This window comes from Trypanosoma rangeli (genome assembly GCF_003719475.1).
Source record: "Trypanosoma rangeli strain AM80 chromosome Unknown Tra_15.4_contig_00005, whole genome shotgun sequence".
Taxonomy (NCBI): Eukaryota; Euglenozoa; class Kinetoplastea; order Trypanosomatida; family Trypanosomatidae; genus Trypanosoma; species Trypanosoma rangeli.
In genome coordinates this window covers 98,960-125,475 of record NW_021705749.1, presented here as the reverse complement: position 1 = coordinate 125,475, position 26,516 = coordinate 98,960, and the positions used below count along the sequence as shown (strand labels likewise).

Below are 26,516 nucleotides of genomic sequence, written 5' to 3'. Positions count from 1 at the left end.
AGTCATTTGAGAAATGGAATAACACCATGTGTGTGTGTGTGTGTGTATGTGTGTGTGTGTGTGTGTGTGTGTGTTTTGTTTTGTTTTGTTTTACGTTTGTAAAAGATTGTTTTTGTTTTTTTGTTTATTTTACATTTATTTATTGCTCGTCAACATTATGCCCATTCCGGTTACGTCCCGTCCCATGCCTTTATGGTGGCTGTTATCCCCCCCCCCCTCCCCTCTGAAATTAGTCGGTGGAATGTCCTCAGCTCTAGCTAGCGGGAAAATCGAATTTTCTTCACAGCGCGAAATAGCACACCTTCGTCAGGACTTGGCGGTTACGAAGGAAATCTTGGCGATTGTAAAGGAAGAGAATGAACGCCTTTGCTCCGTTGTAGAAGTGCGCACCGTGGAGGTGGCCCGCTTAAATGAGGACCTGGAAGAAACCAAGCGCCTGCTTCAGGACCAGGGACATGCGCATGAAATGCAAATAGCACGTTTACAGTCCGGTCAAGCCTCCTTGAAGGAGGAGCTTGCGGCGTCTCTTGCTGAGCGTAAACGTCTCTCAGATCTTTTGCGCAGTGTAAAGGGTCAGGTGGATGGGAGGTTGACTGCCTTAGTTGAGGAGCTTCAGCGCAAAGATGAGGCTGTTCATGGGCTAAGTTATCGGAACAGGGAGTACGAAAGCGAAATTGAACGGCTAAACCAAATGGTAAAAACTGACAACTTTATGGCATCTGAGCTGGAAGAAATACAGGCGAAGTACGCTAAGGCCTCAGCCGAAATTTTTTGTTTTCAAGAACAGGTAGCTCAATACCAAACGGAGTTATCTTCCTCACGTGAAAAGATGCAACAGTTGTCTGATCATTCAGTCGACGTCCCTCAAAAGGTGATTCTGCAGGAGGCAGTTTCTTTGCTGACGCTGTATCGACAATGGCTTTTAGAAGTGAATGTTTCATTGTGGGAGATGGAGGATCGGATAGAGACATCCTTAAACGATGGTATAGATTCACTTGCACACATGACGAACCCGGGAGTCCCTTACAAACCTCCTACTGTGGAGCGGGAACGGTTACAGGCGATGAAGAAATTTGAACGCGAACGCAAACATGTCGACTCCGCGGTGCATCCCGACAGATGTGAAAAGTTCGAGGACGCTTTTGCGGTTTCTGTTCATGCCATTCGAGATGCCTGGGACGCCACACAACATTCACTTGAAAAGGTGAATGTTTTATCACAGCAACTCGTAGAAACGTTGCGGTCTCTTGTGCAGGCGTCGGAGGAGTTGCACACCAAACCGGTATCGTCTCTTCCGTCAGAATCCGTGACGAGGGCCAAAGCTGCTTGGAACGAAGGCGCCCAAAGTGAACTTGTCGACTCACTAAAGGAAAGCTTCAAACTGCAGCTGCAGTTTTGGGACGACGAGCAACGCAAAAAGGATGCGGAGATAGCAAATTTGAAGTCCATAATTTCCACCTTAGAGAGCCAGAAGGAGGTGCTCAGTGGCGAGATATTAAAAGAAAAACAGAACGCAGTCGATGCCTCCCTCAGCAGTGCGTTGAAGTTGAACGAGCTGGAACGCAAGCTGCGGGAAGCTGTGAGATCGGGTGAGGCTGTGGCTGCCGAAACGCTGGGCGCCCTGCAGCTAGAGCAGGAGAGGGAGCGAAAAGAGATGGCCGAGGCGAATTTGCGACTAAAAAAAACTCTTGAGGAGGAAGCTGCGAGTGTTGAAAGTATGAAGCAACTGCTTATTGAGAGTAAACGGCGGCGGGTCGCGCTTAAAGATGAGAATGGAGTCCTTCGAAAGCAACTGCAAGCGACAGAGGACCATCTCAATGCTCTCCGGCTGGAATTGCTTGAAGCCAAGCAAACGATTGAATTACTGCACGCCGAACTCCGTTTCGCCGCAACCAATCAGGAGCGACCAAATTCCTCTTCACATTCAAAAGCTTTTCTCGCGTTCAAAAACAGGATTCAAAAGTCCCCACTCGAGGCAAAAACGGTATGTTTACCTAGGGCGCTTTGAGCGGTGGTGTGGGTTTCTTCCAGGGGCCGTAAAGATGTGTTTCCCTGGCACGTTCTTTATGAACTATTTCCTTTAAAAGTTCTCACCACCGCCAAGCAAAAAAAGAAAAAAAAGAGGTTGTTGAAAGGAAGACAGAAAACAAGGGCAATTCCCCTTTTTTATTACTCGCCTGGGTGGGAAATCCAAGCACAGACAGCATGCAGACGCTTTTTTTTTTTGCTTTTTTTTCTTTTCTTTTTCTCCTCTCTTGTGCAGGATAGGATCTGGAGCCATGACCGAGAGAGATGTTGATGAATTGACAAGAGGTGCAGGTTACCTGAAAGAAAAGGCTATTATTGGATTGACTCGTGTGACAGGAGATGAGTTGGATAGGGCAATCATGAAGGTGACAAGCCATATGTTAAAGGCACCAAAAGAGAAGCACATGCAAAGGCTCTTGGCCACGACGTATGGGCATTATAAAAGCAATACTCGTGATGGGAAAAGCATTTGTAGGTATATTGTTTCGGAACTTGAAAAACGAATGCACACGCACAATTGGATTGTGGTGCTCAAAACTTTGGTGACATTTCACCGTTTAATGTCAGATGGGTCGAGTGAGATTATTTTCTGCATACAGCAGAATCCAAATTTATTTTGTTTTCATAATCTGAAGGATTTCACTAAAAGTGCGGGAGGTGCAGCGCAGTCCCTCTTCATTCAACAGTACTTGAGCTATCTTGAAGAGCGTGCGGTGTTGCAAGGTGTAATTGGTCTTGAAAATCGTTTGGAGAGTGTGGAATTCAGTTCGGTCTTGCGTTCGATGGATGTGGGTTCCCTACAAGTATGTTTCAAGGCGTTGTTGGCGAACCTGATCGCCCTCGTTAATGTCGAGTACCGAGAAGAAATCGTGAACAACTTTTGTACCCTAGAAGCGTACCAAAAAATCGTAGACGACGGGAAAATATTCTACCAACTGCTTTCTAATCGAGTGATCTTTATACTTGACGGCTTCAGTGACTTTTCCGTTGCATTAAAATCCGTTTGGCTAGAGCTTTACCGAAGCTACAGCGTGACTGTGGAAAGACTGCGTCTGCTGTTTGACTCCATCCTCGACTCATACAGGGTCTTCGTGAAGCCTCCACCGCGGCTAAAGCCTTTGCCAGCTTATTTCGCGGAGCAGCTGGAGAATTGTGTTCGCCTGGATAAAATTCCCATGCAAAACATTACCCAATCACTGAGGAGCTTGGGAATATGCGGAAGTGGAGTAACGACTCCAGCGAACGAGACGGTTGAAAAACCACCACCGACACTACCACCTACAGAAACAACGCAGCCATTGCCAGGTAACGAATCCTCTTCTTTACCATCCGCTCCAGCAGCTGCAGCGGATGGGGGTGCAAAACAACAAACCCTTTTTTCTATGGACGACCTCTTTGTGGGCGCGGGTGCGCCCACATCAGAACGGCAGGCTCCTTCTGCTCCAGTTGATCCCTTAGAGGGTAATCAGTATTTTCCGTTTTTGCGTTCTCAACTCGATACAAATCTTGAAGCAGAAAAAACTGGAGATCACTCTGCTACATCCAATGCTTTGCTTGATGAAGGCTGGTCAACAGGGGCTCCCGCCCCATCTGCACAATACGCGACAGCGGCTCCAGTTACAGATGAGGTGCCCCATACCACGTGGGGTGTAACTACTTCTACGGCAAATGATGCGCCTCCAATGCAAAGGAACAACAACGTCTTCACGGAATTATATAATGACGAAAAAAAGGGTTGGTATGCCAAGAAAATGTAGTGGTAACTACTCTTAGTAACAAGGAGTCGAAGAAAGTAGTGTTGTGACGCTTCAGCTGTTACTAATGGTAGTAATATGGGAGCAACACTAGTGCACCTGGTGGAGGCGGAGAGAAGGGTTAAAATTGTTTCTTTGCTTTTTAAAATATTTTATTTGTGTGCATGTTTGTTTGTTTGTTTGTCTGTATGTTTGTCTTATTGGTGTTGTTGTGATATTGTCGTTGTGTTTCTTGTGTGAAAGGAGTTCATCAATGGTTTTAAGGGAGTTCTGCGCAGAGGGCTATGAGCGGATCCCAGACGCCGTGGCTGCAGGGGTACAGCGTGTTGAACTTTGTGCCTGCCTAGATGTTGGTGGTGTCACCCCGTCCGCAGAGACGATCCAGAAGACAGTGGAGTACTGCCACTCTAGAAATGTTGTGGTAATGGTTATTATACGCTGTAGGGGAGGCAATTTTTATTACACCGATGATGAATTTCAAATAATGCGGGAAAGTGTGATACTGGCAAAGCGCTTGGAAGCAGACGGTGTTGTTGTTGGCGCCATTGATGCGCTTGGTAATGTAGATTCTCGGATCAAAATGTTGGTGTCTGCTGCTGAAGGGATGTCTCTGACGTTTCACATGGCTTTTGATGAAATTCCCGTCGAAAAGCAATTTGACGCCATTGATGTCTTAGCAGCGTACGGATTTCATCGTATTCTAACCCATGGTGGAGCTGCAGGTACCACTATTGAACAAAATATGCATCGCCTGAAAAATATGGTTGCATATGCAAAAAATAGAATATCTATTATGCCTGGGGGTGGGGTGACGACCTCCAATGTTGACAGAATTGTCAGAGATTTAGCCGTCACCGAAGTTCACGGAACACGGATTGTGAAATTTGTCCAATCATCTATATAGTTGTTCATTTGAGAAGGGTACAATACATGGTGTTTTGCGTGGCTGCGGAGAGCTTTAAATAGACGCACCACCTGGTCTGATTCTTTCTTTCTGTGACGGTGTTGGTTTGAGAGGATCTGCTGCTCTGGCGTAATTGGTAGGGAAATTTATGTTTAACCTTATCTCTACTTCTACTCATTTGTGAACAAGGTAAGGATAGAAAGGAGGCGCAATGCGATCCCTTCGATTACATAAATTAATTAATATTGCTGCTTTAGCGAGGTCGCAATCGGGTAGTGGCGGAGGGCGATATCCACAACGCGAACAACAACAACGCTTCGGTGGCCCTCGCGATGGTCGCCCATCTCGGGATAGGCCCCCGCAAAACTTTTCACAAGGTGGCTACCGTAACTCCTTAAACGAGCCACAGTTGGTGGCAAAACTCCTGGAACTTTTTCCGAGTGAGAAACCGTGGACGCCAATAAATAAATGGGCTTCGTCCATCCCCGAGGACATTCAAGAGGCACTGGTTCCTTTTGGGGGTTTAGCGCAGTTTGCCGCATCGCAGAGCAATTTCTTTATCGTGCGAAAGGAGAACGGGACTGTGGTTGTTTCTCTTTCCACAATGGCGTCTACACTGTGCGCTAAAAGAGATAAAAACATTAAAAAACGTGAGGAGAAGGCGGCTAGCTTCTCTGCCCGTCGTCACGAGGACCCGCGGCGTCAGAGGTGACGCAATGACACACTTGACGGTGCGGAGAGGTGACGGTTTTCGTTTTTTTTTTTCCATTTTGGTTCTTCAACACGTCAAGGAAGATATAAAAGGAGTCCTGAGCAAAAAAAGGTGAGGGGAGTGGCTTTGAAACGTGATGAAAGAAACCAAATGATATATATATATATATATTGTGTTTTTGTTTTTGAACTTATTTATTTGATATTTTTATTTATTCTTTGACACCCACAAACAAAAAGGAAGGCAGAGTTGTAGACATGGTTCACTACTCAAGGAAGCCTCAGGTGAGCTCGAAGAGCGCCAAGGCGAAGGTGAGTGATCTGCGTTGCCACTTCAAGAACACGTTTGAGACGGCTAATGTGATCAACGGCATGCCTCTTCGCAAGGCCCAGCAGCTCTACCGCCAGGTTCTTGCCAAGACCCGTTGCATTCCCTTCAAGCGCTACAATGGCAAGATTGGTCGTACCGCTCAGGCAAAGGAGTGGGGACAGACAAAGGGACGTTGGCCACGCAAGTCGGTTGTCGCGATGCTCTCACTGCTGAAGAATGCTGAGGCAAACGCCATCGAGAAAGGTCTTGACCCCAACAAGATGGTCATTAAGCACGTGCAGGTGGATGAGGCCGCCCGTATGCGCCGCCGCACGTACCGTGCCCACGGTCGTATCACGCCGTACATGTGCAGTCCGTGCCATGTGCAGCTCTTCATGACCCAACCCCAGGAGCGCGTCCCTGTACCGAAGAGCCAGCCGAAGAAGTAGGGTAGTCTAATTCGCCTGCCTTTGTGCTTTTTTTTCCCTTTATTGTTTTATGTTTTTTTTTTTTTCTTACTGTTGGATGTAGTAGTTGTGTAATATGGACGCATTTCTCCTTGATGCATCTGTTTTTTATCCTTGCCACAGTTTATTACTTTTTTTTTTATTTCTCTTGTCTTTTGGTCCTGTTTCTCTCATTTTGGACGCTTGCATATGCGTCTGTGTATATACTGAAACACACACACACACACGCATGTCACCTTTCTCAAGAATGCAGGAATGTTTTCCCGTTGTCTTCTTGGGCGTTCCTGGAATGCTTCACAGACAGCTGCAGACCGACTCTTGGCATCTCAGCACCATCATCGACTGATTGATAGTCGTTACTGGGACTGTACAACACCATCTAAAGCTCTTTCCGTTTTAGGAGTGCTCCTTCGATCAGGTACCATCATAGACAAACTCGACAACGCCGCCTCAGGGGCCTTGAATGCAATGGGACCTAGCATGACAAGGAGCGAGCAGGTTCTTTTAGGGAAGTGGTCATCTTTGATGCGTTTGAAAGCTTCTGTACGTTGTTCCTCAAGTCCCTCCACCTCTGCTGCCGAATTGGGTATCTCTAATAGGGACGTCCACAAGAGTGTCGTGACGTTGTATTCTTTTTTTGTAGGTGATTCCCAGACGAGAATTTCGGCAGAGGAGAGTCCCATTATTTTTTCCTCAGATTTAGTGCTTCAGTTAGACCCCATTGGGACTTTAATGTTTTTAGAAATGCTGCTTTCGACTTCGTTTCAACAGGACGCTGCTTGGCGAAATGAAAACATTACTGTGGCGCTCCTTACTCGTCTTCGATCTCATGTGATGTACAGCAAGGTGATTGGACTCAGGGCCATTCAGTGGATCCTTGACGTTCTCGGTGATAAAGAGTCCTTGTTGTGTAGAAGGCCGGTCGAGGGGGGTCGTCTCTTTAGGGCTTGTCTCCGACGTCTTCATGATATGCTGCCCGAATTGACAGCTGGTGACTGTCTCTTGATATTTCCATTACTGCAAAATACACTCTATGACAAGCCGTTTGTTATCTGTGCGGAAATTATGAAGCGCCTTGTGGTGTGTGAAGTAGAGGAGTTGACTGCGGTCCCAACCTCCGTCATACTACATACCTTGGAGTGCGAAGAGCTGGTTCCCCGATTGCGCCGTAGACTTTACCAACTTCTCTGTGAGGATTATCGCATAGGAAGTCTTGGAAAGGGAGAGTGCCTGTTTCTTCTTTCGATTATAGCCACCTCATCACCTTGCATGGATGAGGCCGAACAACCCAAGTATGATAATGACAATGATTTTCTCCTTTGCGAATCCCTGTTTGCGCAGCTTTACGTTACTGCCAAAAGCATGAATGCCATGGAGTGTGTGACAGCCCTTGAATACATGGAGGTTTTGACCCTCTCACAGGTTTCAGTGCCAGCCTCTTCCGACTTATTGGAACGACTAAAAAAAAGATTATTTTATGAGACTAGGCATGCGTTGAGGCAATCTAATTTGTCGGCGCGGGAGCTAAAGTGTGAGCTTGAGGCAATACATCGCATTGAAGGAGTCCTCAGAAGATGTGTTCTTCTTCCTTTTCTTGCTGACGATGCGGTGTTGATTGAGGACCTTGTCACAAAAATTAATTGTCGTCTAGAAAAACCTCTGGATGGAACCTTGTTCTGAATCTTTCTTTCTTTCTTTATATATATATATATATAAGCAGTGATGCAAGAGGTTTGATGTCCCTCTTTTTTTGTTCTTCTTGTTATTGTTGTTGTTTTTGCCGAGTCGCGAGGTGCTGCAAAATATTCGTTTGAGAAGAGGAAGAGGAAGGGCTGAGTGTGATCACTGAAACTGACTTGGGAATAGAAGTTGTGCTTTGCTGTGTTATACTTGACTGGGGGCTCTGATATTTTGTTCAGCACATGAGACACATGTGCTGTTGTTTATTGTTGTTGTTCTTCTTTACACTTTAAGAAGGGTGTCGTGGCGAACTGAGTGACCAGCAACAATGCAGGTAGTTCCTACATGGCTTCTGATGGTCGTGTTCTTTGCCGTTTGTGGGGAGTGCGCTGATTCGATAGCTTTTATGTTCTCGCGGGAGGTATCTCTTCGCGGTGTGGGAAACGTTACCATGGGATCTTCCTTTAATGATAAGGCTGCAACCTATTTTGACGATGCTATTAAAAGGAAGGATGTCAAAGTCGATTCTTTCACGGTCCCTCCCGATGTCGTTATTGTTGTCCGAGCCTGGTTGCAGGGAAGCCAGGAGGAGGTCGAAAAGTCTACGCAAGCGTTGAACGCCACCTTTAACGGTTGGTCAACCGCGCCTGACGGCACTCTTGTTTCCAACTTGAACAAGTTGTCTTTGGAGAATCTGGAAACACAGCCATCTGACATTAGCTTTAAGGACAGCTGCGGTTATGCTGAGGAGAAGATGGACGTGGGAGCCGCGGGCTTCGGCTTTGACAACCTCACACTTGTGCTTACTATGCGTACAGACCCTGGGGAGAGCTTGACCCAGCACCTCTGCCTAATTTTTTCAATGCCCGATTGTGCTCTTATAGCATTGGACGCTGTTAGGAATTCTGTTGACGGGTATGTTGCGCACGTGACGGTGATATCGTCGAACAGAAACCTGCTTTTTATAGAACTTATGAATCACGTTCGTCACGCTTCGTTGCTTTTCCCGGAGTACATTACCACTATGACGGTGGGGGGAGTGCAAGTGTATGTCCAAGAAAAGCCCCCGACTCTCACTTACAAGGGAAATACGTCTAGTTGTTCTTCACGGTATTGGTATTTGATCTTTGGTGTTTTATTGATGCCTTTGGCTCTTATTGCTGGACAACGCTTTAAAGACCTGGGGGCGGAGTCTGGTGTGAAGTCTGTTCGTGCCATGGAGTGGGACATTCGTAGTGGCGTTCGCTATCAGGGCAGAATTCATGCAGATATGGATAGTAGAGGTCTGGCTTCTCGGGCTGCCATTTCCGGAAGTTCGTCTCCAGGGGCGTATTATGGCGTTTATGACCCGCAGGAAGCAATGTGGCAGCATACCCAAGGGCGAAGACGGATGCCACAACCTGGATTAAATGTACATTACGACCCCAATGCGCACTGACAATATGCTGGGGGAAGAGACTAGCAAAAGTATTGTTGCGTTGTTAGACGAGGTTAGGTGGACTTTGGAAGCCTTGTAGTTCCGTTCCTTACGGCACATATGTATGGGGATAGAGAGAGGCAATGCAAGTGTGTGTGTGTGTGTGTGTATCTGGGGAAGTGTGACGGGGGGGGGGCCTTGCTTCTTGGTCGGTAACTTTTGTTTTTGCTTGTCTTTTTTTTTCTTTTGTCTTTGTTAGCTGACCACTGGTTGTAGACGTGTGTGTGTGTGTGTGTGCCGGTTGGAGAGGATCTTTATAAATGATCTTGTAGTCTGCGGGTTGATGTCTGAAGCTTCTACTGAACAACAACAAAAAAAAGGTTTTTCATTACTTCCGTACTTGTGGAAATGGATCTCGTGTTACTTCCACAGGTATATGTTTGCCGTTAGAGAAGAAGTAAAGTAGTAATAACAATATTCTTTTGTTTTTCCTTTTGAAATTGTTACATGCTTCCTTGATACTTTTTGTGTTTGGATTTCATTTTTGGACGTGCACTTCACCAACACAAACAAAAAGGAACCGTGTTTGTTTGCTTTTGGTTGCTGCTCCCCATTGCTACAAACAGGCCTGTGTACGTACACATCTGCAAGTCCATTTTGTTTTTAACTTGCGTCTGAAGCGTTGATAAAAATAAAAACACATCAGGTGGAGGGAATTATATTTGCCCCATCACAATGCTACGTTTTAGGTCGTGCCTTCTATGCGCTGCATCAATTCAACGCGTCACAGGGGCCGCCGAGCTGTCGAAAAACTACAAAGAACTAGAGGCTGAAGAAAAGCGTCTTGCTGAGGCGGAAGCGAGGCACAAGGAGTATGAAAGTTACCCGTTACGCTATCGCCTTCTGGAGTGCAAGCCCGGACTGCCGCTTGCCCTGACCAAGTTGAAGTATCTTCTCGCCTGCCGAAGAACACATCCTGATGCCGGTGGCAACGCGGAAGACTTTTTGCGGGTGAGTCTAGCCTACCAGGACGTCATGAAGGACTACGGGGTGGAGACTGTCGAGAACAAGATCGTGAACCTGGGTAATTTTCAGGTGGACGATCATGAGGCACGTAATTATTTGGAGGCCCGTGCCCAAATAAAGAGTTTTATACCAATTTCCACCTTAACAGACCACATTCAGAAGCTTGAAGAAATTACGACGCGCCTTGGTGAAGGCTTAGTGGATCGCATAGCTGCCAACGACGATGAGGCGATGCTTCTTCTTGAGGACATTGAAGACATGATGGAGGAGGGCGGCCTCCGTACTGTTCGATTGGGAATGCTTGAGGGTGGCAGCATCAGGGTGGAGAGTAAGATGATCCTCACCGATGGTACTGAAAGGCCGTTGTACCTTGAGGATCCTTCCAAGAACGTAGAGGAACTAGATGGCGCCGGTGTAGCAGCTGAGGATATCATGGCGAGAGTTGAGAGAGAAAAATCACCTGGAAAAACGAATCCGCCTTCGAACTGGGACAAGGCACGTCTGGGAATGAAAAAGCCATACGCATGGTAGATGTAAGTGCCGAAGATATTGAAATTATTACGGCAAAAAATAAGGTGCAAGACCGCTCAGATGTGGCTGGATTGGCCTCTCGCACAGCCACTGAGGTGATGAAAAACACTGAGATAGTGAAGCAAATCCGTCTTGAATCCTCCATACTTTTTGTCTTCGCGTTGTGTATTTTCCTGGTGGTGTACGTGTACGTGGAGGGGCTGATGCGCGCGAAGATGCAAAAGAAGAGGCGACCTGAGACCATGGAGCACGTGACGACAGACACGATGCTCCCTTGGTGGGGCAATGATGCCGAGTATGAAAGTCAAGTGAAACGTATTTTTGTTGAAGAATGGCGCCGGGCTCGTGCGAGCTCGCGTCGCGTTCAGACGTTTCAAGATGGCGTGGCTCGGGAGTCGTTGGATGAGGATACCAAAAAGAAAATGGATCTCAAAATATTTACGGTAACAGCTGAACGCCTGCGGGAGATGCGTGAACGTGCGGACAAACAAAATGGTCGTCAATAATGTGGTGGTGGTATTTTTTCTTGCCCCACCCCCCCACCCCTCCCGCCATGTTATGTTTCGTGCCTTCTTCCCCTCCCTCTTCCTTCTCCTCCCCCTTGAGAAATGACATCTTCTCGGCCATGATTCATTCCGTTCTTTTATTTTTGTTTTGTTTTGCTATCTATCTCTGTATTATTATTATTATTTATTTTTTATTTTATTATTTTTTTTTCTCTCTCTCTTGACGGTCTTGGGCAGCATCGTGTAACGTGTAGCATTCGTCTCCTTCGCACTGGCTAGTATTATGTTTCTCGTCACTCCTTTTATCTTTCTGTCTCTGTGTGCGTTGCTCACTCGCTGCCTCTGTTCACTTATTTTGAAAAAGTGTGTTCCGCACACTTTTTTGGAGACACAAATAAAAAATAAGGGAAAATGTTCGATGCTTTCATTTTTGACGCTGGCACCCTGTACCGGGTGAGTCAGGAGAACGGCGAATTGATTTGTCGCAACGTTGAGTGCCTGATTCCGCCTGGGGCCGTTGTGACATGCTTCAGCGCGGATGAGTTTTATTTTGTTGCACGTGACACAACTCATGTTTTGCGACGCTGGAGGGTGTCGCTCGGGTGCACGGACTATGCGCCTCCCGGCCCCGTCCACAAGGTTCTTGTCCACCGTCAGAAGGTGTACTGTTGTGGGAGGGACTGCATGTACGTCTTTGACCCTCTCGCTGAGGAGTTTGAGACCTGGGCGCTCCAGCGTAAAGCCTCCGATGTAGAAGTGGCGGATCAAGGGTTTGTTTTTGTTGCCGGAAAGAAGGAGCTCTATGCATATCACTTCAACCAGTGCCTTAGTAGAGTAAATGTGACGGGAAAATACTTTCAGATTTTGGGTCGCTATGGCCGCTACGTTGCTGTTCTTGTGAATTCAAATCAAATTGTCTGCGTGAATGAAAATGGCGCGGTTTGGAAGAACATCTTCACCTACACAATCAGGACGCCCTTCATTACAGCTGACGCAGGTGCTCTTCTTACGATTGAGAAAGGAGGTACATTGCGCTTGTATGCGCAGGATACCGCGGTAACTGGGAGGAAATTTCAGGGAGGAACACCAAAGCTACTTGACGTGCCTTTGGCGCAACCGGAGGATTTGTGTTTGATTTGCTTATGCGAATTTGAGGACGGCGGCGGCATCACACTGGACTGTGGTCACCGCTTTCACCGTGACTGCGTTATCGACTTTTCCGCTCGGGCAGATGATTTTCGCGCCAGAGGCGAACACGTAGTTTTCACGTACGCCGTTTGCCCAGGGGGGTGCGGCATGCAAATTCGTCATGCTGCCTTCCCTCTCTCAGAATACATGGGATTTTTGCGCCGAGAAATTGATGGGGATGCCGAGGTTCGACTTCGAGAGATGAAATACAAAATGGTGGAGGACTTACTGTACTACATTTGTTGCCGATGTGGAAAACCTTTTTACGGTGGTGAGCGCCGTTGCTTCCGCTCCAACAATGCGGAGCCAGTCAAGAAACCCAGCGAGTTGATATGCTCTGATTGCAATGATGACTTTCTCTGTCCAAATCACAAACACGATTACGTTCTTTATAAGTGCAAGTATTGCTGCAACCCAGCCACACACTTGTCTTTTGGCAATAGATATTTGTGCAACCGATGCGATAAGCGTTGGGAAACTACCGAACCCGAACTAATACCATGTCCGGGACCTGACAAATGTCCACTTCAGGAGTCACATAGTACAGATGGATCCATTGCTCTGGGTTGCATGCTTTGTACCTCGTTTAATGCAATGCATGCCGATCTTTTTTTTGGCTCTTAATTTCCGAATCAACATGATCTATCGCATCTCGTAGCTGTTGAATAGGGAGGAGCACCCCATTGTAATGAGTGAACGTAGGTGTATTAATTTCTCTTTTTTTTTGCCGTGGTGTTGGGTGGGAAATATAAGTATGTTGCAAGCGCAAAAAACGAAACGAAGAAGAAAAAAAAAGGTTAGCAAGGTGGTTCATTGTATCGATTAGGGTAATAGGCATACATACATGTCAGGTCGTGTGTACAAGTTTTTTACAGGCAGACAACAGCCTCAGTGGGTGTGGGATCTTGCACTGGAATTGCGTGTCCCGGCTATTTTATGTGCGTATCTTGTGTACGTCAACACACAGTGCTACTATGACGCCTTGACTGCCTATCAAGCGAACGCGAAGTGGGGCATGACCGCTGGAAAGCTGCTGGAGCTTCGGAAACTAAATTACCGGTACATCAGTGTTCCTCGGTATGCCGTGCGTTACGAATACGAAGTTGACGGTAAAAAGTACGTATCGACGAGGGCGACAACCGGATCTCCCTACAGGAACTGGATGAAGCAGTTTTACAATGACACCATTACCGAGTCTCAATATCTTCAGGCAATCCCTGTGCTCCGCGTGGGTGAGCGCTGCACTGTCTTTTACGACAAGAAACACGCTGGGTCACTTTCGGCCCTTGCTCACGACGCAAACTCGTTTGAGATCTCAATTCTGAGTTTTTGTGCCGTCGTTCCAGTTCTTATGGGGTATCTTATGAAGGCGCATTGGTGGATGCTCAGGAAGGCATACATGCCAAACAGGACGATGCGTATTCGCGTTCCACGAGCGGAGCGTCCACCCCCTCCTCCGCGGGCGCCGGAAGACGTCTCACATATTTCTCAGCCTCCGAAGCCGTGAGAGAGAATGAGAAGGCAACCGAAGAACAGCAACGACGGACCGCTGAAGCGTGATGCGCTCGAGTGAAAGTCCACCAACCCCCTCACACTTAATGTTTCTCTGTGTGGGGTGGGGATGGCTGAGGCGCACCCACATTTGAAACTCCCACATGTTCTTATGTATTATGCTCTTTTCTTTTTCCACCACTTTTATTTTCTGGAAACGAAAAGAAGGAAGGAAATGTCAGGCGAGAGTGTGTTCAACCTTATCGAGCCTGAAGAGGAGGTGCCTCCCCCACAACCACGACACAAGTCCAAGTTCAGCGGAAACAGGGCCGCTCCACCGACCGCGTCGACGTTTGGCATTAATGGAACGAGTGCTGTTGTGGCGAATATGGGTGGCGAGGTCACGGAGCCCTCTATTCATTCTGCAAAGAAACCTCTAGGGATCTTTGGGCGCGATACGGGCTCCACGGTCAACCCTGCAGACTTTCTCAAGAAAAATGAAGGCCCCCTCACCGCTAGTCGGGGAGTTCCGACCGTAAACAAGACACGATTCCTTAAGAGTGCAAAGGATGTCGCAAAGTTGAAGGCCGATATTCCCAGTAGGTACGACAAACCTGTCATGGGCATGAAAACCGACAAAAATTATGTGGTGGCGAATGCCGTAGAAAGTGTCCTTGCCATACCGACCAAATGTATTCCGCCTCCGGTGAATCGTGCGGTGGATCGTGATGATTTTGGGAAGGTGCCGGCCTACTTGAGTGAGGTCAAGGCGGAAATTGAGGAACGTCATGCCTTGGTAGAGAGACTTAAGGCTGCGCAGCGAGAGGCGGAGGAGCGATGGTCTGAGCTTTCGGCGGAGGAGCTTGAACAGCTGCGACAAGGGCTACAGCGACGGTGGGATGCGCTGAATTCAGAGTATCAATCAAGGGGATTCAGTAAACTTCAAACTCCCTCGCAAAAGGCCCAACACGAGACTCTAGGGAAGGAACTCAATGCGGTGGAGTTCGCAATGCACAAATTGAGCCGTTCGCACGTTTTTGTGTACGACGACCAGCGTTAACCCCCACTTTTTTTTTTCTCTCTTTCTCTGGGCAATCACATGTGTGGGTTGGTGAGTGCGAAGAACGAAGAGAACAATAAACAAACACAATGAACCGGAAAGAGAGGGAGAGAGGGAGGGAGAGAAAGAGAGAATCAATTAGAGAAGGGCGTATGCCGACTCGTGCAACAGCTGTGGGTGGAACTTTCACTGCATCAGTCATGTAGAGGGGTGCAAGCACCAAGTTGTAGGTGTATATATGTATGCGAGGCCGCGAAGGATCCTCCTCCTTTTTTTTTCTACGGCAATAGAAGACAAAAAAAAAGAAATATGGTTTGGGTCATTTTGATGTTTGATTTGTGTTGCAATCCTCATCTTTTATTTTGTTTTATTATGCGTCTCTTTTTTTTTTTGCTCCTCCTTTTCCCTGTCTTTGGTTTCCTTCTGCACGTGGGTGTGGGGGCGCTGGTCGTTATAAGAGGAGCTGCATGAAATTCTCGTCATTTAGGCTGCTCACGGATGACTTTCCGCGGCGTGCGTACGTGCCGTCGCACTCAGCAACTTTGGAGAGCACGATAGTGAAGGGACTTCATTTTGGGCAGCGCAAGTTGCTCCTCTCAGAGATTGAGTTTCTCTCGGCATACTTGGAAGCACCAAGGGCCTCCGACAAAGCGTTGCTAGTGGTGTACGCTGGTGCGGCCAACGGCTCACACCTTCCATTTCTTTTTGGGCTCTTTGAGAAGGTGAAATTTGTTCTCATTGACCCTGCCCCTTTTTGTGCAAAGGTGCGAGAGGTCGCAAAGGACGCAGAAGGGCCTGTTTTAGAATTGGTGGAGGGGTACTGCACGGATGAGCTGTGTCTTCGCTTATCGCGCTTGTATGGCTCCGTATATGACATTCTACTTGTTAGCGATATTCGCTCTGGTGAGCCACTCGTGCAGTCCAACAAGGAAAACACAGCAATGATTATGCGTGATAACGAGATGCAGCGGAGTTGGTGTTTGTCGCTTAAAGCGCATGCGGCTTTACTGAAGTTTCATCCACCTTATCCTCGCTGCAAGGATGCCACATCGCGGTATTACGACAACGCCGATGATACTCCTGACGTTGTTGAGTACATGGATGGCAGTCGACTCTTCGGGGTTTGGGCGCCCAAGTCCTCTTCGGAGGTGCGCCTTTGCGTTGAAGGACCATTTCTCTCCGGCGCAAAGGTGCCCATGCGACAGTATGACTGCACGGTGCACGAAGAGCAATGCTACTTTTACAACACTGAGGATCGCTATGCTCGTGACTGCATGGCAGAACGGGATATCTTATCACGATACTTGAAGGCAAATCCCGGCTCGTACCCTGACGGGGTAGTTAGTTTCTCCAATGCTATTAGTAAGTTTCTGCAGTTTCCACTTTTTGTACCACTCGAGCCCTCATTCACAGAAACTGAGGCACGGTGGGTGACCCTCCTATATTCGACGAGGGACCCCAAGTGCCTGGAGTGGGTTAAGCCATTGCGGGGCCTGATGACGCTGAATGTCATTCGAGATTTGGCCAAGAGGTATCACAACGAGAGCTCCGTTCCGTCGGATGTAACAGTCGGAGCCATAGCTCTCTCGAGGGATTTCTGGAGGGTAATGTGTACTGGCGACCTGACGGAGGCCTACGGTCTCCCACGTATTCGTTGGCGATTTGCTCCACAGATCGCGTTGCGTGTGGGGAAACGAACACGCTGTTTGGGGGGGTGCTAAGGTGTCTTACATCTTCTCTGCAAAACGTAGATGAGCCGAAGGAATGAGAGAAAAAAAAAGAAAACATAATAGCGAGCGAATAAACGGGGAAGAGGCACTGATTTATGCGTGGGTCCTGAACACTTTTCATTACCCACTGCTGCTGTCGTGCTACCGCTTGGAGTGGGGTGGGGTGGGGTGGGGGGGAGAGGCACGTTGTGTGGTGGTCTGATTGGCTTTTTTGTTTTGTTTTCCACTGGCCTCCGTTTTGCACGCTGATGGTCTATGATGAAAGGTAAAACGATTGGTGTTAGTGGGCGGGAAAACAAAAAAAAGAGCAGAGGAAATAAAATAAAAAGCCAGAAACAAGAGTAGATTAAGTTTGGAGGATAGGAGCGAGACGCGCACGTCGTAGCTGATAATACGAGCTACAAGCTAAAAGGAAGAAGCCAATACCGGTGACCACAGAGAGGTTTATATAGATTTAGTAAAGCACAGCCGAGGGGAAATGCGTATTAGGCTGGACGTTGAGTTGCAGGAGCCGGATCTTCAAAACATTGACCACATTAAGCACGTGCTAAAGTCCTTTCCGGAGGGCGTAACAGTAGAATTTGTTACGAACAAGGAGGCACTTGCGCGCTTGGTGAACGCTGCGCTAGTGAAGCGCAGTTTTGAGTCAATAATCCCGGAACTTACTGATAGACTCTGCCATCCTTCCCTCTACGAGGACTGCCTAGATGTCCTTTGTGAGGCGATGTTTGATTCACAGCGCGTGGAGCGCGGGGATCCACTTGATGGGTTCATTACCTTATTAGCACAGCTCCCAGGGAATAAACAAAACGCCGTTAAAGCTGATATTGTTCAACGCATAATGATTTTTCTTTCGCGTCACCGCCGGCTTGATTGTAGTCGGGTCCCATTGTTACCTTATGCGGAGGTCCTGGCTGCGCTTACCAAGGCAGAGATGCTAAACGTCCGAAGCGTAGTGGTTGCCCTGATGCAGATGATTCGTCTAGACAATACCCGAAGTGCCGGTATAACCTGCTTGGGAAAAATGGTGGAGGTGGCCCATGAGCTGCTTCTTGATCGATTAGATCAACACACCCTTGAAACACTGCGCTCAACGGTGGCTTTTGCTCAGCAAGATGACACATTTTTGTATGATGTTGAATACATTATGGAACCTTTTGGGTGGAGCCAATCTGAAAAGTTTATTAATTTTGCAGTTCGTCTTTCAGGGGCTCATCACATTTCCGCCATCCTGGCCTTGGCGTATGGAGGCGGCACCAATTCTCGTGAGGCGGTAGTCACCTCTTCTGTGGATGGAACCATCGGAACGTGGGATCAATCCGGAGTCCTTACTGAGAATCTCGTGCTTTCGCGTCATTATGCCTCTTCCATGGACTTTGCAAACTCTGGACGGATTCTCATTGTGGGCACAGTGGGAAGACACGCTGCTGTGGCACCTGCAGTCGTTATATATTCTACAGACCCTACATACAATGAAGAGTCCAATTGGCAGGAGAGTGGAGGAGCAGAGCCGCGCGGAGCCCGTTTTATTACGGCGGTTCGAAGCTTAAAAGGAACAGGAACTCTGAGGTATTGCTGTGGAGTTACTACGGCTTCTGCCAATTCAGTATTATTATACGATGGAACCCAAATGATACAGGAATATACAGATCACAATGACATCATATCTGCTGTTCATGTTATCCCAGACAGGGAGCACATTCTTGTTACTGGATCACGTGACTGTTCAGTGATGGTATATGATCTTCGCATGCCCCAGGCTACCACGACACCTTCAGCATATCGTCACTATAGCACTGTTACCTCTATTGGAAGCTGCGGTGACTACCTCTTTACCAGTGGATTAGACCGGCGCGTAGTGGGGCATGACCTTCGCATGATGGGCCAAGGCGTGGTCACAAGGGAATTGGATAGCGCAGTGCTAAGTCTTTCTGTAAACCCAAACATGGTGTGCGCCGCCTCAACAATGACGGGCATTCACCTCATCAATTTTGCCAACAACGCAATGCCAACATGCAGGGCGGACGGAGGACGTATGAGCCCACGGTATAATGCGATCGCTTGGAATGCTCAAGGCAACGTTTTATATGCGGGTGGCGACAGCAATACCCTGGACTTGTTTACGCGAAGCTATCCAGATACTGAGGCATACACTGCTTGAATGACTGAGTCATCTTTCTCTCTCTCTCCCCCCCCCCCCCCATTCCTATATATGTATCTTCCTATGTGTCTGTGTATGTGGGAGATGAAATCAATAAATTTCAATTGCTTCTTTTTTGTTACTATCTTTTTGCACCTTCTTTAACATCATTATCACGTTTGTCCGTCTTGAATGGAGGGATGCTCGTAGTGGTGCTTGTACGTTTGCTTCTCTTCGTTTATGCAGACGGTTTGATTGATAGAATTTATGAATCCGGCGAGTATTAAGAGGAACAAATGGCAATGAAGATACAAATTTGAACACGAACGAAGGAAAAATAATTCCAAATGGGAGAAAGAAAGCAATAACAGAAGTAAAAAAAATAGCCAAAGTCAAACAACTGGGGGGAAAAAAGACATGTTTGTTTGAATCATCGATATAAACATGAGTCCTTCTCTGTGGTTTGACCCTTTGTTTGTTTTATATTCTGGTATTTTTCTTCTTGTTGTCACACGTGATTTGTGTGTGCGCGGCAGCGTCAGCATCTCCCCGCCTATGCACTGATGTGTGTGCGTGCGCGTGTAACTGTGTGCTTGCTGTTTCTGCGCCACAGAGCGTTGATGGTTTTTGTTGTTGTTGTTGTGGTTTTTCTTTCTTTCTTTTTCCAACTTACTTCCTTCATTAGCCAACAAATAAAGTGCTTGATTAGAGTGTGCTGCTTGGAGCAAAATGGATAACGGAACGCGGATTCATGAGGATGTTGAAGTATTCCTTCGTGCCGCACGGGCAAAGGATACTCTCAAATGTGCCCAGCTTTTAAAGGAAAAGCCCACTCTGATCAACTCCGTAGAGGCAGGTGGATTTTCGGCCCTTCACTTCGCCGCATTTAATGGTGATCTCGACATGATTTGTATGCTGCTTGAGTTTAAGCCAGACTTGGAACTTAAGAACTATGATAACAATACTCCGTTGATCATGGCTGCGAAAGGTCATCAGAATGCTGCTATCAAGCTATTGGTGGAAGCGGGCGCTGACGTAAACCTCAGAACGCCTACAGGTGGCACCGCTGCCCACTTTGCGGCATCGATGGGTTATGTGGACACTGTACGCTGCTTGGTGGAACTTGGTGCCGATGTTATGCATGACAATTGTCAAACAGGCACACTACTCCATTGGGCTGCCCACTCTGGAAATATTGACTGCATTGGAGAAATGATTTATGGACTCAAGGTTCCAATTGATGTCAAGGACGCCCATGGTGGAACAGCTCTTTTTACAGCGTTATTCATGAAGAAGGTTGAGGCGGTGGAGTTCCTCCTGGAACATGGAGCAGATGCGCAGGTAACGATTGAGGAGGATCAATCAACGCCACTTCATATCGCTGTGGAACATGCGAATACTGAATGCGTGAAGCTTCTTTTGGCTTTTGGCGCCAATCCCCAGGCTGCGAATAAAAGTGGCGAGACCCCGGTCGCCTTGGCTGAGAAGGCGAAGAATGATAGCGCTCTCAAGGAGCTGCTGAAACCTATGCTCGGTGCGGAAAGGCGGAAGGAAGAGGCTGCACGCTTCAAGGCTCAGGGAAATAAGGTATTTGAAGCAGGCGAGAACGTCAAGGCGGCCAAGTTTTACACCCTGGCGATTCACATGGATAATAATAATGCTGTTTTCTTCAGCAACCGGGCGGCGGCCTATTTTAACCAGCGTTACTACAATGGGGCATACTGGGATTCTCTTCGCTGCATCTCCTTGTCTGCTGACTGGCCAAAGGGATACTTCCGCAAGGCGGCCACGGAACTCGCTATGAAGAAGTTTGATGAGGCTCTGCAAACATGCGAGCAGGGTCTGCGCCTGGATTCTAAAAACAAAGATCTGTTAACAACAAAGGAGGAGGCCCGCCGACAGAGAAACAAATGAGTTTACAGCCTGACTGTTTATTAGAGTTCTTTTTGTTTGGTTTCCTCAGCGGATTGCCCCCATTTTGTGCAGTTGTCAAATAAGAGGGCAACTTGTGTATGTTTTTTTTTTTTTTTCTTGGTGGTTCTTGCTCCTCCCCACCACACGGCGTCCACTTTTGGACGAGATGATTCTCTAAGGGGATTGGAGCCATGAACTAAATACGTGGAAGGGGGAAGCACGAATACACACATGCAAATACATCAAAACCAAAAAAGAAAAAAAACAGTACAGAGAAGTGTGAGGTTTGTGTGGTCCACGTGGTTTGTTTTTCCCTTATTATTTACCCTCTTTCCCACCCTTGTTGCTGTTTTGTTGTGTCGCTGTCGTTGTCTTTGTTATTCTCGCCCTGTTTGTTAGCAGCTAAACCTGCGTTTTTTTTTTTTATCCTCCTTCACCCTGTTCCTACTGCGCACACACATGTTGTGTGTGTGTGTGGGAATGCTACTTAAAGAAGACCTCAAGAGGAGAGCAGTGCGCAACTGTTTTCGTTGATAAATAGAGCAGTATATTTGCGCACATATAAAGAAGGGGATAAGAGGATAAAATAAGCCAAAAAAAAGTCTGCATCATGCAGGTGGAGTTCGTATTTGTGAGATCGGCGCATGTGCAGGACAAGATGTTGAGGAGTGCTGTTGCTGTCGCCAAACTATTTTGGTGTCTGGTGCGGGATAAATCTTACCTTAACTTTGCTGATACCGCATCGGAGGTGGGATCCTTCATTCGTATGTTCTCATGGCTTTCCAACCTTCGGACCTTCAATTATTTGCTCAACAAGGAACAGCCTGGCGTGCGTGACGTTATTTTTCTTATCCACGTCCTTGCTGAGGGCGTCTTTAAGTTGGCTGACAATGTAGCTTTCATTGGACGTAAATTATATGGGAGCACACCGCTTTTTCAACAAGCCGCTTATATATCTCGTTTGGGTCTCTTCTTGGCCTGTCTGGCCGCCGTCGGGCTCTCGCTTTTTGACATTCGGCATAGTCGTCTCCCTGGCAGCCGACGAAAGCAACTCATTACTCTTTTTCAGGGCGTGTGCGACCTCCTCACCGCAGCGGCTGAGGCTAGGGTCGCCGGATTTGAATTGAGTTGTCTTTGGAGTTCCCTGTTAACTTTGCTCAGCTCTCTTCTGTGGTGCGTGAACGGGTTTCGTTCCGCTGCCACTTCTGCCAAGCACCGCGCAGTTAAATGCATTTAGTGAAACGCTTTTTACTTGTACTGCGATCTCGTTTTATTTGTTACTGTTGATATTGTTGATTAGCCAGCAGTATTATTGTTATTATTTTCCATCGTTTCTCGTGCAGCTTCTTTCTTCTTGCATTGAGCAGAGAAGCTTTCGGGAGTGCTTTTATTCTCTTTTCTTTTTAAACTTTTTTTTTGTTTGTTACCTCGCTTTGCTCTGAGAACTTCTCAAAAGCGGAAATAAGACTGCCGAGTGGTTACGTGTGCTGAGCCTCCTTTTTTTTTGTCGTTCTTGTTCTTGTTCGCTGCACCTTCGCGGCCGCGTTGTGCCCACGCGACGGGGCGCTGTCTGAGCGGGAGCATTTCTCCCCCCCCTCCCATTTCTCTCTCTTTTTTCCAGTGTTTGTTGTAGTGCTCCACGGCTGCCAGATCAGGAGCGGACGAATGGTAACAATTGTTGAGGCCATCGACTTCTCCACGCTGCAGGAGAAGTGTCGGGTGGACCTGCTGGACTCTGTCGTGCAGTTGACCCGCCACGGCAAAACACTGCCAAAGAAGGGGGTAACAGTGGAGGCGCCGAACCTGCCGTCGTGTACGTTTGCTGCAACCGTCTCGCACTCTGTGAAGAAACAGCAGAGCCAAGACGAGTCGACGGTGCAGAGGTACATTTCTGAGGAAGAGGCAACACGAGAGCGGGAGCTGCAGGCTGTTTCCACCACTTACTTTAAAAAATATCATCCGAAGTTTGAAGGGGCACTACCGCGCTCAGAACCTTTTCGCGATGCACGCGATCGCAATGAGTTGGTAGGGAGGGAAAAGGATTTTGTGCATCGCTATGCAGAGGCCGCGACGAAATCATCTATTGAGCGGGAAGTTGGAGACGATGTGCCGACACAATGCGCAATAGAGGCATACACTAAGGCGTTTCGCGCGTACAAGGGACGGAACCCTACCAAAAAGGAGCTGGATGAGGTCGAAAGGCTGTGGTTCGCCGTTAAAGGAGACGGTACGGTGGGCGTCATTCAAAAAAAACATTTTTACGGTCCACACTGTCATGTATCTATTTGCAATCGTCGCCCGGCACACTGTCCGAACCAGGTTTACAAGGCAGAGCTGCCACCTGTGCGCGGGGCGCGGAGCCGCTTTCCTGGACCCATTCCTGTATGGTCCTCAACACAAAACACGTACACGTTGGTGGCCGGTGACACACATGTCCCGGGTTTACACAACGTCAGCAAGTTTGGACCAGCAACATGTTAGAGGAGGTATTCTTGTTTTTTTATTGTTTTGTTTTTTGCTGTATGCCTATTTATTCTTATTAGTATTGTTTTTGACCTCCTTTTTTTTTAGTTGGAGGAAATGTACATGGTGAACTGTTGTCCCCCGGCCGTGCAATGCCAATGAGGTTGCTTTTTGGTGTTGTTGTCCTCGTCAACGTCGGAAATCGTTCGATGTGTTGCGTTTTTTCTGGCTCTCCAGCGTGAGGGAGATGTATATATTTGCTGGCGTATCTTTTTCGTTCCTCTTCCCCTTGTCTTTATTTCTGTCCCCCCCTCCACCCTCCTCCGGGTTGCCATGGCGCTCCCGCTTAACAATGACGATGAAAACGAATGCATGTAGCGTCAAAGGAAGGCGTGGCAGAGGCGTGGCTGCTGCAAAGATGGCGGAGAGGACGGCGGATCAGCGGATACGCACCACAGAGTGGGAAGACATTCAGTACAGCCACGGCAACAAGGTCGGGAAGTACGCCACCAATGAGCTCGAGATACTTGCGCAAAAGATTGCAGACAAAAACATCAACGCGTGCCTCAAGGCGTATGATCCCAATGAGGAACGCGTGCGTGACAAACTGGAGCGTTGCGGGTACGACACGGAGCTCCAGCTGGGTGAGTCCAACACGGAAGACACGATAGCAGACAACATTCTTGACGATGATGATGAGGCACTTCTGGCACTCCGCAGGAAACGCATGGCGGAACTGCGAAAAGAACAGGAGTCGCAACGATTTGGTCTTCTCCGTCACGTACCAGGTTCGGACTACATGACCGAGGTGACAGAGGCCTCTGCGGCTCATTGGGTTGTTGTGCTGCTAATCAAGCCGGGAAATGGGGACTGCGAGGCCCTGCTGTCTGTCATGCGTGTGCTGGCGCAGCGTCATCGGAGCGTGAAGTTTATTTCAATGATATCAACTGAGGCAATAAAAAACTTTCCAGAGCGGCACCTTCCCTGCGTGCTGCTTTACAACGGAAAAAAGTTACAGCAACAACTGACGGAGCTCACACCTTGGAGAGCAAAGGATAGGCAGATCTCAGTGGACTCCGTGGAGCGTGTCTTGCACCGCTATGGTGTTCTCACCAGTGAGGAGTTTGATGCCGAGGAGGAAGATTGACGACCCTCCGCATCTTACCTTGCGACGTTACTTTCCCTCTCTCTCATATATATATCCCTCACTGTGCGTATGTGAGCTGTTGCGGCTCTGCGGTTGCGCAGGTTGGGTGTTGCCTTTCCGTCTTAGTCCACGCTTCGGCTGTTATTGCTGTTGCCACTATTACTCCCACTTTTATTTGTGGGGTGTGCTCGTTTTCCGCTTTGCCTTACACACTCACACACAAATATATTCTCTTTTCTGATTTTTCAAGAACTTGTGTAGCTATAATGTCCGTCGATGGTCGCATTCTCACGGACTTACGCCGAGTTCTCTCAGAGGCGAGACCCATCCCTTTTTTCTTTCTTGTCTGCGGGCCAGCAGGCTCGGGCAAAACGGTTAATCTCCACGCTGTTCGCGACGGCGCTGCCGCCTACGGAATGAGCGTTCTGCACGGCGTACCCCCCGTGGAGGATGAACTAAGTTCGGCAACGACCGAATGGAGTGTTGCAAAAGCGCAGATTTTTCATGTGGACTACAACGCACTGCGGTGTGCGGACACCTGCGCATCATTGACGAGCGAGACGTACCCAGCAGGCACCATTGTGCTACTGGATGACATCGAGGCGATTGATTATCTTCTTCGTTTGCAGGAGTCCTCGCACCGTCTTGAGGCGATGGTGCGTCGACTGCTCCGCTCGCCACGTTGCGTATTGGTGACTTCTGCAACTGACACGCATCATGTACCTCAGTGGATCCTGGAAATTTGGACCCCTTTCACATACAAACTACAGGAGCTCACGTCGAGTGCTGCCCGTCGCCTCATCCGTGTCTTCCCAGCTGCCGATAATCTTTTGTCGTGTGTGACAGGGGAGAGCGGTGATGCGTTGGTTTCCTGCTTGAGGACACAGAGGGAGCTTACGTTAGTGTTGTGCCATGAACAATTCACAAGTCATGAATCACGGACTACAACTTCTTCGGCGCTGCACTTTTTTGGTCGTGCCTCGACTGTGCCACCATCGGCATCTTCTGCTTATGGAAAGCTCTATGGGCTCGACGTTGTAGTAGAGCGGGTGGAAACGCTTGTGCAACTCTCCATGGAGCGTGAAAAGCTTGTGGGTCCCAAGTTGCTCGCTGCCCTTGCACCCACTACTGGAATTCTTCTTCACGGACCTTCGGGCAGCGGCAAAACAGCGTTGGCGAGCAGGTTTTTAGCGTCCTATCCTGGTAGGTGTTTCATTGTTAGCTGCGCCGCTCTGTTTTCCAAATACCTCGGCGAAAGTGAAGAACGGCTGCGGGAGGCCTTTTTAAAAGCGCGGCAGTATGCGCCGTCCGTGCTTGTGCTTGACGATGTCGACGTCGTCGGGACGTCACGCGGCGCTTTTTCGGATAGTGGCACTGGGGACGGCCTTAACGTGGCAAAACGAATGCTGGCAGCGCTTCTCTGCGAGTTGGATGGTCTGCTTGACAATAACCGCGTCCTGGTGATTGCCACCACTAATGCTCCCGAGACGCTTGACAGTGCTCTCTTGCGGCAAGGCCGCTTTGAAACACTTATTTACGTTCCACCGCTGAGCTTTGAGGCCGCAGAGGAAATGGCACGGAGCTTCTTTGCAAGGTTTGACGGCGCCACAGTGGCAGCGGTGGAGGAGCTAAGTCGCCTAGTGGCGGGCCATGCGGAGGGCTGCGCTGCAGCCTCGTTAAAATCGTTTCTTCGAGAAGTGTTTGAGCAGCAGCAGCAGCATCAGGAAGATGAGGAGGACGAGGACGAGAAGAAGAGGGCTCTGAAGCTGCGTTCTAGCGAAGAGGTAAATGTGCTTTTGCCGAGTAAGGCGATGATTTATGCCACACTTGCGGGAACTACTGTACTGCAGCGTGTAACGTACGAGTTTAGTTCTTTTTAAGAACTAAAGCTGTCTTGATGGTTTGTTTTGTGTTGTTTGTTGCCCCTCGTCTTTTTTTTTGTTTTGTTTGCAGTCACCTTCGTCGTTGGCCTTCTGCGCTGCACACATGACTCGTTTGGTTGTTGTTTTTTTCTTCTGTGTGCGCGTGTGTGTGGCCTGGGACATTGCG

The 26,516-nt window shown here is 48.2% G+C and overlaps 19 protein-coding genes across 19 annotated transcripts, besides 20 other annotated features; all 19 read left to right on the top strand.

Annotated features, from left to right (window-relative positions):
- Window positions 1–27: 27 nt before the first annotated feature.
- Window positions 28–74: a microsatellite.
- Window positions 75–126: a sequence feature (A-rich).
- Window positions 112–144: a microsatellite.
- Window positions 145–241: 97 nt separating this feature from the next.
- TraAM80_00343 (uncharacterized protein) lies at window positions 242–2,008 on the top strand (the record flags this gene model as incomplete). Its single annotated transcript, XM_029377426.1, has 1 exon — window positions 242–2,008. The coding sequence occupies one exon, from the start codon at window positions 242–244 to the stop codon at window positions 2,006–2,008; it is 1,767 nt and encodes a 588-aa protein (XP_029242798.1).
- A 207-nt stretch (window positions 2,009–2,215) lies between these two features.
- Window positions 2,216–2,247: a microsatellite.
- A 32-nt stretch (window positions 2,248–2,279) lies between these two features.
- On the top strand, window positions 2,280–3,785 carry TraAM80_00342 (putative clathrin coat assembly protein; the record flags this gene model as incomplete). The annotated part of the gene is made up of 1 exon (XM_029377425.1): window positions 2,280–3,785. The coding sequence occupies one exon, from the start codon at window positions 2,280–2,282 to the stop codon at window positions 3,783–3,785; it is 1,506 nt and encodes a 501-aa protein (XP_029242797.1).
- A 124-nt stretch (window positions 3,786–3,909) lies between these two features.
- Window positions 3,910–4,020: a microsatellite.
- Window positions 4,021–4,035: 15 nt separating this feature from the next.
- Window positions 4,036–4,686, top strand: TraAM80_00341 (copper homeostasis protein; the record flags this gene model as incomplete). The annotated part of the gene is made up of 1 exon (XM_029377424.1): window positions 4,036–4,686. One exon carries the CDS (start codon window positions 4,036–4,038, stop codon window positions 4,684–4,686), a length of 651 nt encoding a protein of 216 aa, XP_029242796.1.
- Window positions 4,687–4,897: 211 nt separating this feature from the next.
- TraAM80_00340 (uncharacterized protein) lies at window positions 4,898–5,398 on the top strand (the record flags this gene model as incomplete). The annotated part of the gene is made up of 1 exon (XM_029377423.1): window positions 4,898–5,398. One exon carries the CDS (start codon window positions 4,898–4,900, stop codon window positions 5,396–5,398), a length of 501 nt encoding a protein of 166 aa, XP_029242795.1.
- A 153-nt stretch (window positions 5,399–5,551) lies between these two features.
- Window positions 5,552–5,569: a microsatellite.
- Window positions 5,553–5,618: a microsatellite.
- Window positions 5,619–5,655: 37 nt separating this feature from the next.
- On the top strand, window positions 5,656–6,156 carry TraAM80_00339 (large subunit ribosomal protein L17e; the record flags this gene model as incomplete). The annotated part of the gene is made up of 1 exon (XM_029377422.1): window positions 5,656–6,156. One exon carries the CDS (start codon window positions 5,656–5,658, stop codon window positions 6,154–6,156), a length of 501 nt encoding a protein of 166 aa, XP_029242794.1.
- Window positions 6,157–6,183: 27 nt separating this feature from the next.
- Window positions 6,184–6,224: a sequence feature (A-rich).
- A 161-nt stretch (window positions 6,225–6,385) lies between these two features.
- Window positions 6,386–6,404: a microsatellite.
- A 25-nt stretch (window positions 6,405–6,429) lies between these two features.
- TraAM80_00338 (uncharacterized protein) lies at window positions 6,430–7,854 on the top strand (the record flags this gene model as incomplete). Its single annotated transcript, XM_029377421.1, has 1 exon — window positions 6,430–7,854. One exon carries the CDS (start codon window positions 6,430–6,432, stop codon window positions 7,852–7,854), a length of 1,425 nt encoding a protein of 474 aa, XP_029242793.1.
- A 17-nt stretch (window positions 7,855–7,871) lies between these two features.
- Window positions 7,872–7,889: a microsatellite.
- Window positions 7,890–7,921: 32 nt separating this feature from the next.
- Window positions 7,922–7,954: a microsatellite.
- Window positions 7,955–8,209: 255 nt separating this feature from the next.
- TraAM80_00337 (uncharacterized protein) lies at window positions 8,210–9,292 on the top strand (the record flags this gene model as incomplete). Its single annotated transcript, XM_029377420.1, has 1 exon — window positions 8,210–9,292. The coding sequence occupies one exon, from the start codon at window positions 8,210–8,212 to the stop codon at window positions 9,290–9,292; it is 1,083 nt and encodes a 360-aa protein (XP_029242792.1).
- A 128-nt stretch (window positions 9,293–9,420) lies between these two features.
- Window positions 9,421–9,440: a microsatellite.
- A 109-nt stretch (window positions 9,441–9,549) lies between these two features.
- Window positions 9,550–9,568: a microsatellite.
- Window positions 9,569–10,006: 438 nt separating this feature from the next.
- Window positions 10,007–10,828, top strand: TraAM80_00336 (uncharacterized protein; the record flags this gene model as incomplete). Its single annotated transcript, XM_029377419.1, has 1 exon — window positions 10,007–10,828. The coding sequence occupies one exon, from the start codon at window positions 10,007–10,009 to the stop codon at window positions 10,826–10,828; it is 822 nt and encodes a 273-aa protein (XP_029242791.1).
- Window positions 10,829–10,926: 98 nt separating this feature from the next.
- Window positions 10,927–11,334, top strand: TraAM80_00335 (uncharacterized protein; the record flags this gene model as incomplete). Its single annotated transcript, XM_029377418.1, has 1 exon — window positions 10,927–11,334. One exon carries the CDS (start codon window positions 10,927–10,929, stop codon window positions 11,332–11,334), a length of 408 nt encoding a protein of 135 aa, XP_029242790.1.
- Window positions 11,335–11,396: 62 nt separating this feature from the next.
- Window positions 11,397–11,431: a sequence feature (GA-rich).
- Window positions 11,432–11,471: 40 nt separating this feature from the next.
- Window positions 11,472–11,544: a microsatellite.
- Window positions 11,545–11,745: 201 nt separating this feature from the next.
- On the top strand, window positions 11,746–13,146 carry TraAM80_00334 (excreted/secreted protein 66; the record flags this gene model as incomplete). Its single annotated transcript, XM_029377417.1, has 1 exon — window positions 11,746–13,146. One exon carries the CDS (start codon window positions 11,746–11,748, stop codon window positions 13,144–13,146), a length of 1,401 nt encoding a protein of 466 aa, XP_029242789.1.
- A 220-nt stretch (window positions 13,147–13,366) lies between these two features.
- TraAM80_00333 (uncharacterized protein) lies at window positions 13,367–14,029 on the top strand (the record flags this gene model as incomplete). The annotated part of the gene is made up of 1 exon (XM_029377416.1): window positions 13,367–14,029. One exon carries the CDS (start codon window positions 13,367–13,369, stop codon window positions 14,027–14,029), a length of 663 nt encoding a protein of 220 aa, XP_029242788.1.
- A 219-nt stretch (window positions 14,030–14,248) lies between these two features.
- Window positions 14,249–15,073, top strand: TraAM80_00332 (enkurin; the record flags this gene model as incomplete). The annotated part of the gene is made up of 1 exon (XM_029377415.1): window positions 14,249–15,073. One exon carries the CDS (start codon window positions 14,249–14,251, stop codon window positions 15,071–15,073), a length of 825 nt encoding a protein of 274 aa, XP_029242787.1.
- Window positions 15,074–15,170: 97 nt separating this feature from the next.
- Window positions 15,171–15,206: a microsatellite.
- A 334-nt stretch (window positions 15,207–15,540) lies between these two features.
- On the top strand, window positions 15,541–16,794 carry TraAM80_00331 (uncharacterized protein; the record flags this gene model as incomplete). Its single annotated transcript, XM_029377414.1, has 1 exon — window positions 15,541–16,794. The coding sequence occupies one exon, from the start codon at window positions 15,541–15,543 to the stop codon at window positions 16,792–16,794; it is 1,254 nt and encodes a 417-aa protein (XP_029242786.1).
- Window positions 16,795–16,952: 158 nt separating this feature from the next.
- Window positions 16,953–16,980: a microsatellite.
- Window positions 16,981–17,281: 301 nt separating this feature from the next.
- On the top strand, window positions 17,282–18,964 carry TraAM80_00330 (guanine nucleotide-binding protein beta subunit-like protein; the record flags this gene model as incomplete). The annotated part of the gene is made up of 1 exon (XM_029377413.1): window positions 17,282–18,964. One exon carries the CDS (start codon window positions 17,282–17,284, stop codon window positions 18,962–18,964), a length of 1,683 nt encoding a protein of 560 aa, XP_029242785.1.
- Window positions 18,965–19,559: 595 nt separating this feature from the next.
- Window positions 19,560–19,607: a microsatellite.
- Window positions 19,608–19,672: 65 nt separating this feature from the next.
- On the top strand, window positions 19,673–20,857 carry TraAM80_00329 (putative ankyrin repeat family protein; the record flags this gene model as incomplete). The annotated part of the gene is made up of 1 exon (XM_029377412.1): window positions 19,673–20,857. The coding sequence occupies one exon, from the start codon at window positions 19,673–19,675 to the stop codon at window positions 20,855–20,857; it is 1,185 nt and encodes a 394-aa protein (XP_029242784.1).
- Window positions 20,858–21,197: 340 nt separating this feature from the next.
- Window positions 21,198–21,239: a microsatellite.
- Window positions 21,240–21,467: 228 nt separating this feature from the next.
- TraAM80_00328 (glycosomal membrane protein) lies at window positions 21,468–22,094 on the top strand (the record flags this gene model as incomplete). The annotated part of the gene is made up of 1 exon (XM_029377411.1): window positions 21,468–22,094. One exon carries the CDS (start codon window positions 21,468–21,470, stop codon window positions 22,092–22,094), a length of 627 nt encoding a protein of 208 aa, XP_029242783.1.
- Window positions 22,095–22,522: 428 nt separating this feature from the next.
- On the top strand, window positions 22,523–23,338 carry TraAM80_00327 (uncharacterized protein; the record flags this gene model as incomplete). Its single annotated transcript, XM_029377410.1, has 1 exon — window positions 22,523–23,338. The coding sequence occupies one exon, from the start codon at window positions 22,523–22,525 to the stop codon at window positions 23,336–23,338; it is 816 nt and encodes a 271-aa protein (XP_029242782.1).
- A 340-nt stretch (window positions 23,339–23,678) lies between these two features.
- TraAM80_00326 (uncharacterized protein) lies at window positions 23,679–24,467 on the top strand (the record flags this gene model as incomplete). The annotated part of the gene is made up of 1 exon (XM_029377409.1): window positions 23,679–24,467. One exon carries the CDS (start codon window positions 23,679–23,681, stop codon window positions 24,465–24,467), a length of 789 nt encoding a protein of 262 aa, XP_029242781.1.
- Window positions 24,468–24,733: 266 nt separating this feature from the next.
- TraAM80_00325 (ATPase domain protein) lies at window positions 24,734–26,347 on the top strand (the record flags this gene model as incomplete). The annotated part of the gene is made up of 1 exon (XM_029377408.1): window positions 24,734–26,347. The coding sequence occupies one exon, from the start codon at window positions 24,734–24,736 to the stop codon at window positions 26,345–26,347; it is 1,614 nt and encodes a 537-aa protein (XP_029242780.1).
- Window positions 26,348–26,365: 18 nt separating this feature from the next.
- Window positions 26,366–26,416: a sequence feature (A-rich).
- Between the last annotated feature and the right edge of the window lie 100 nt (window positions 26,417–26,516).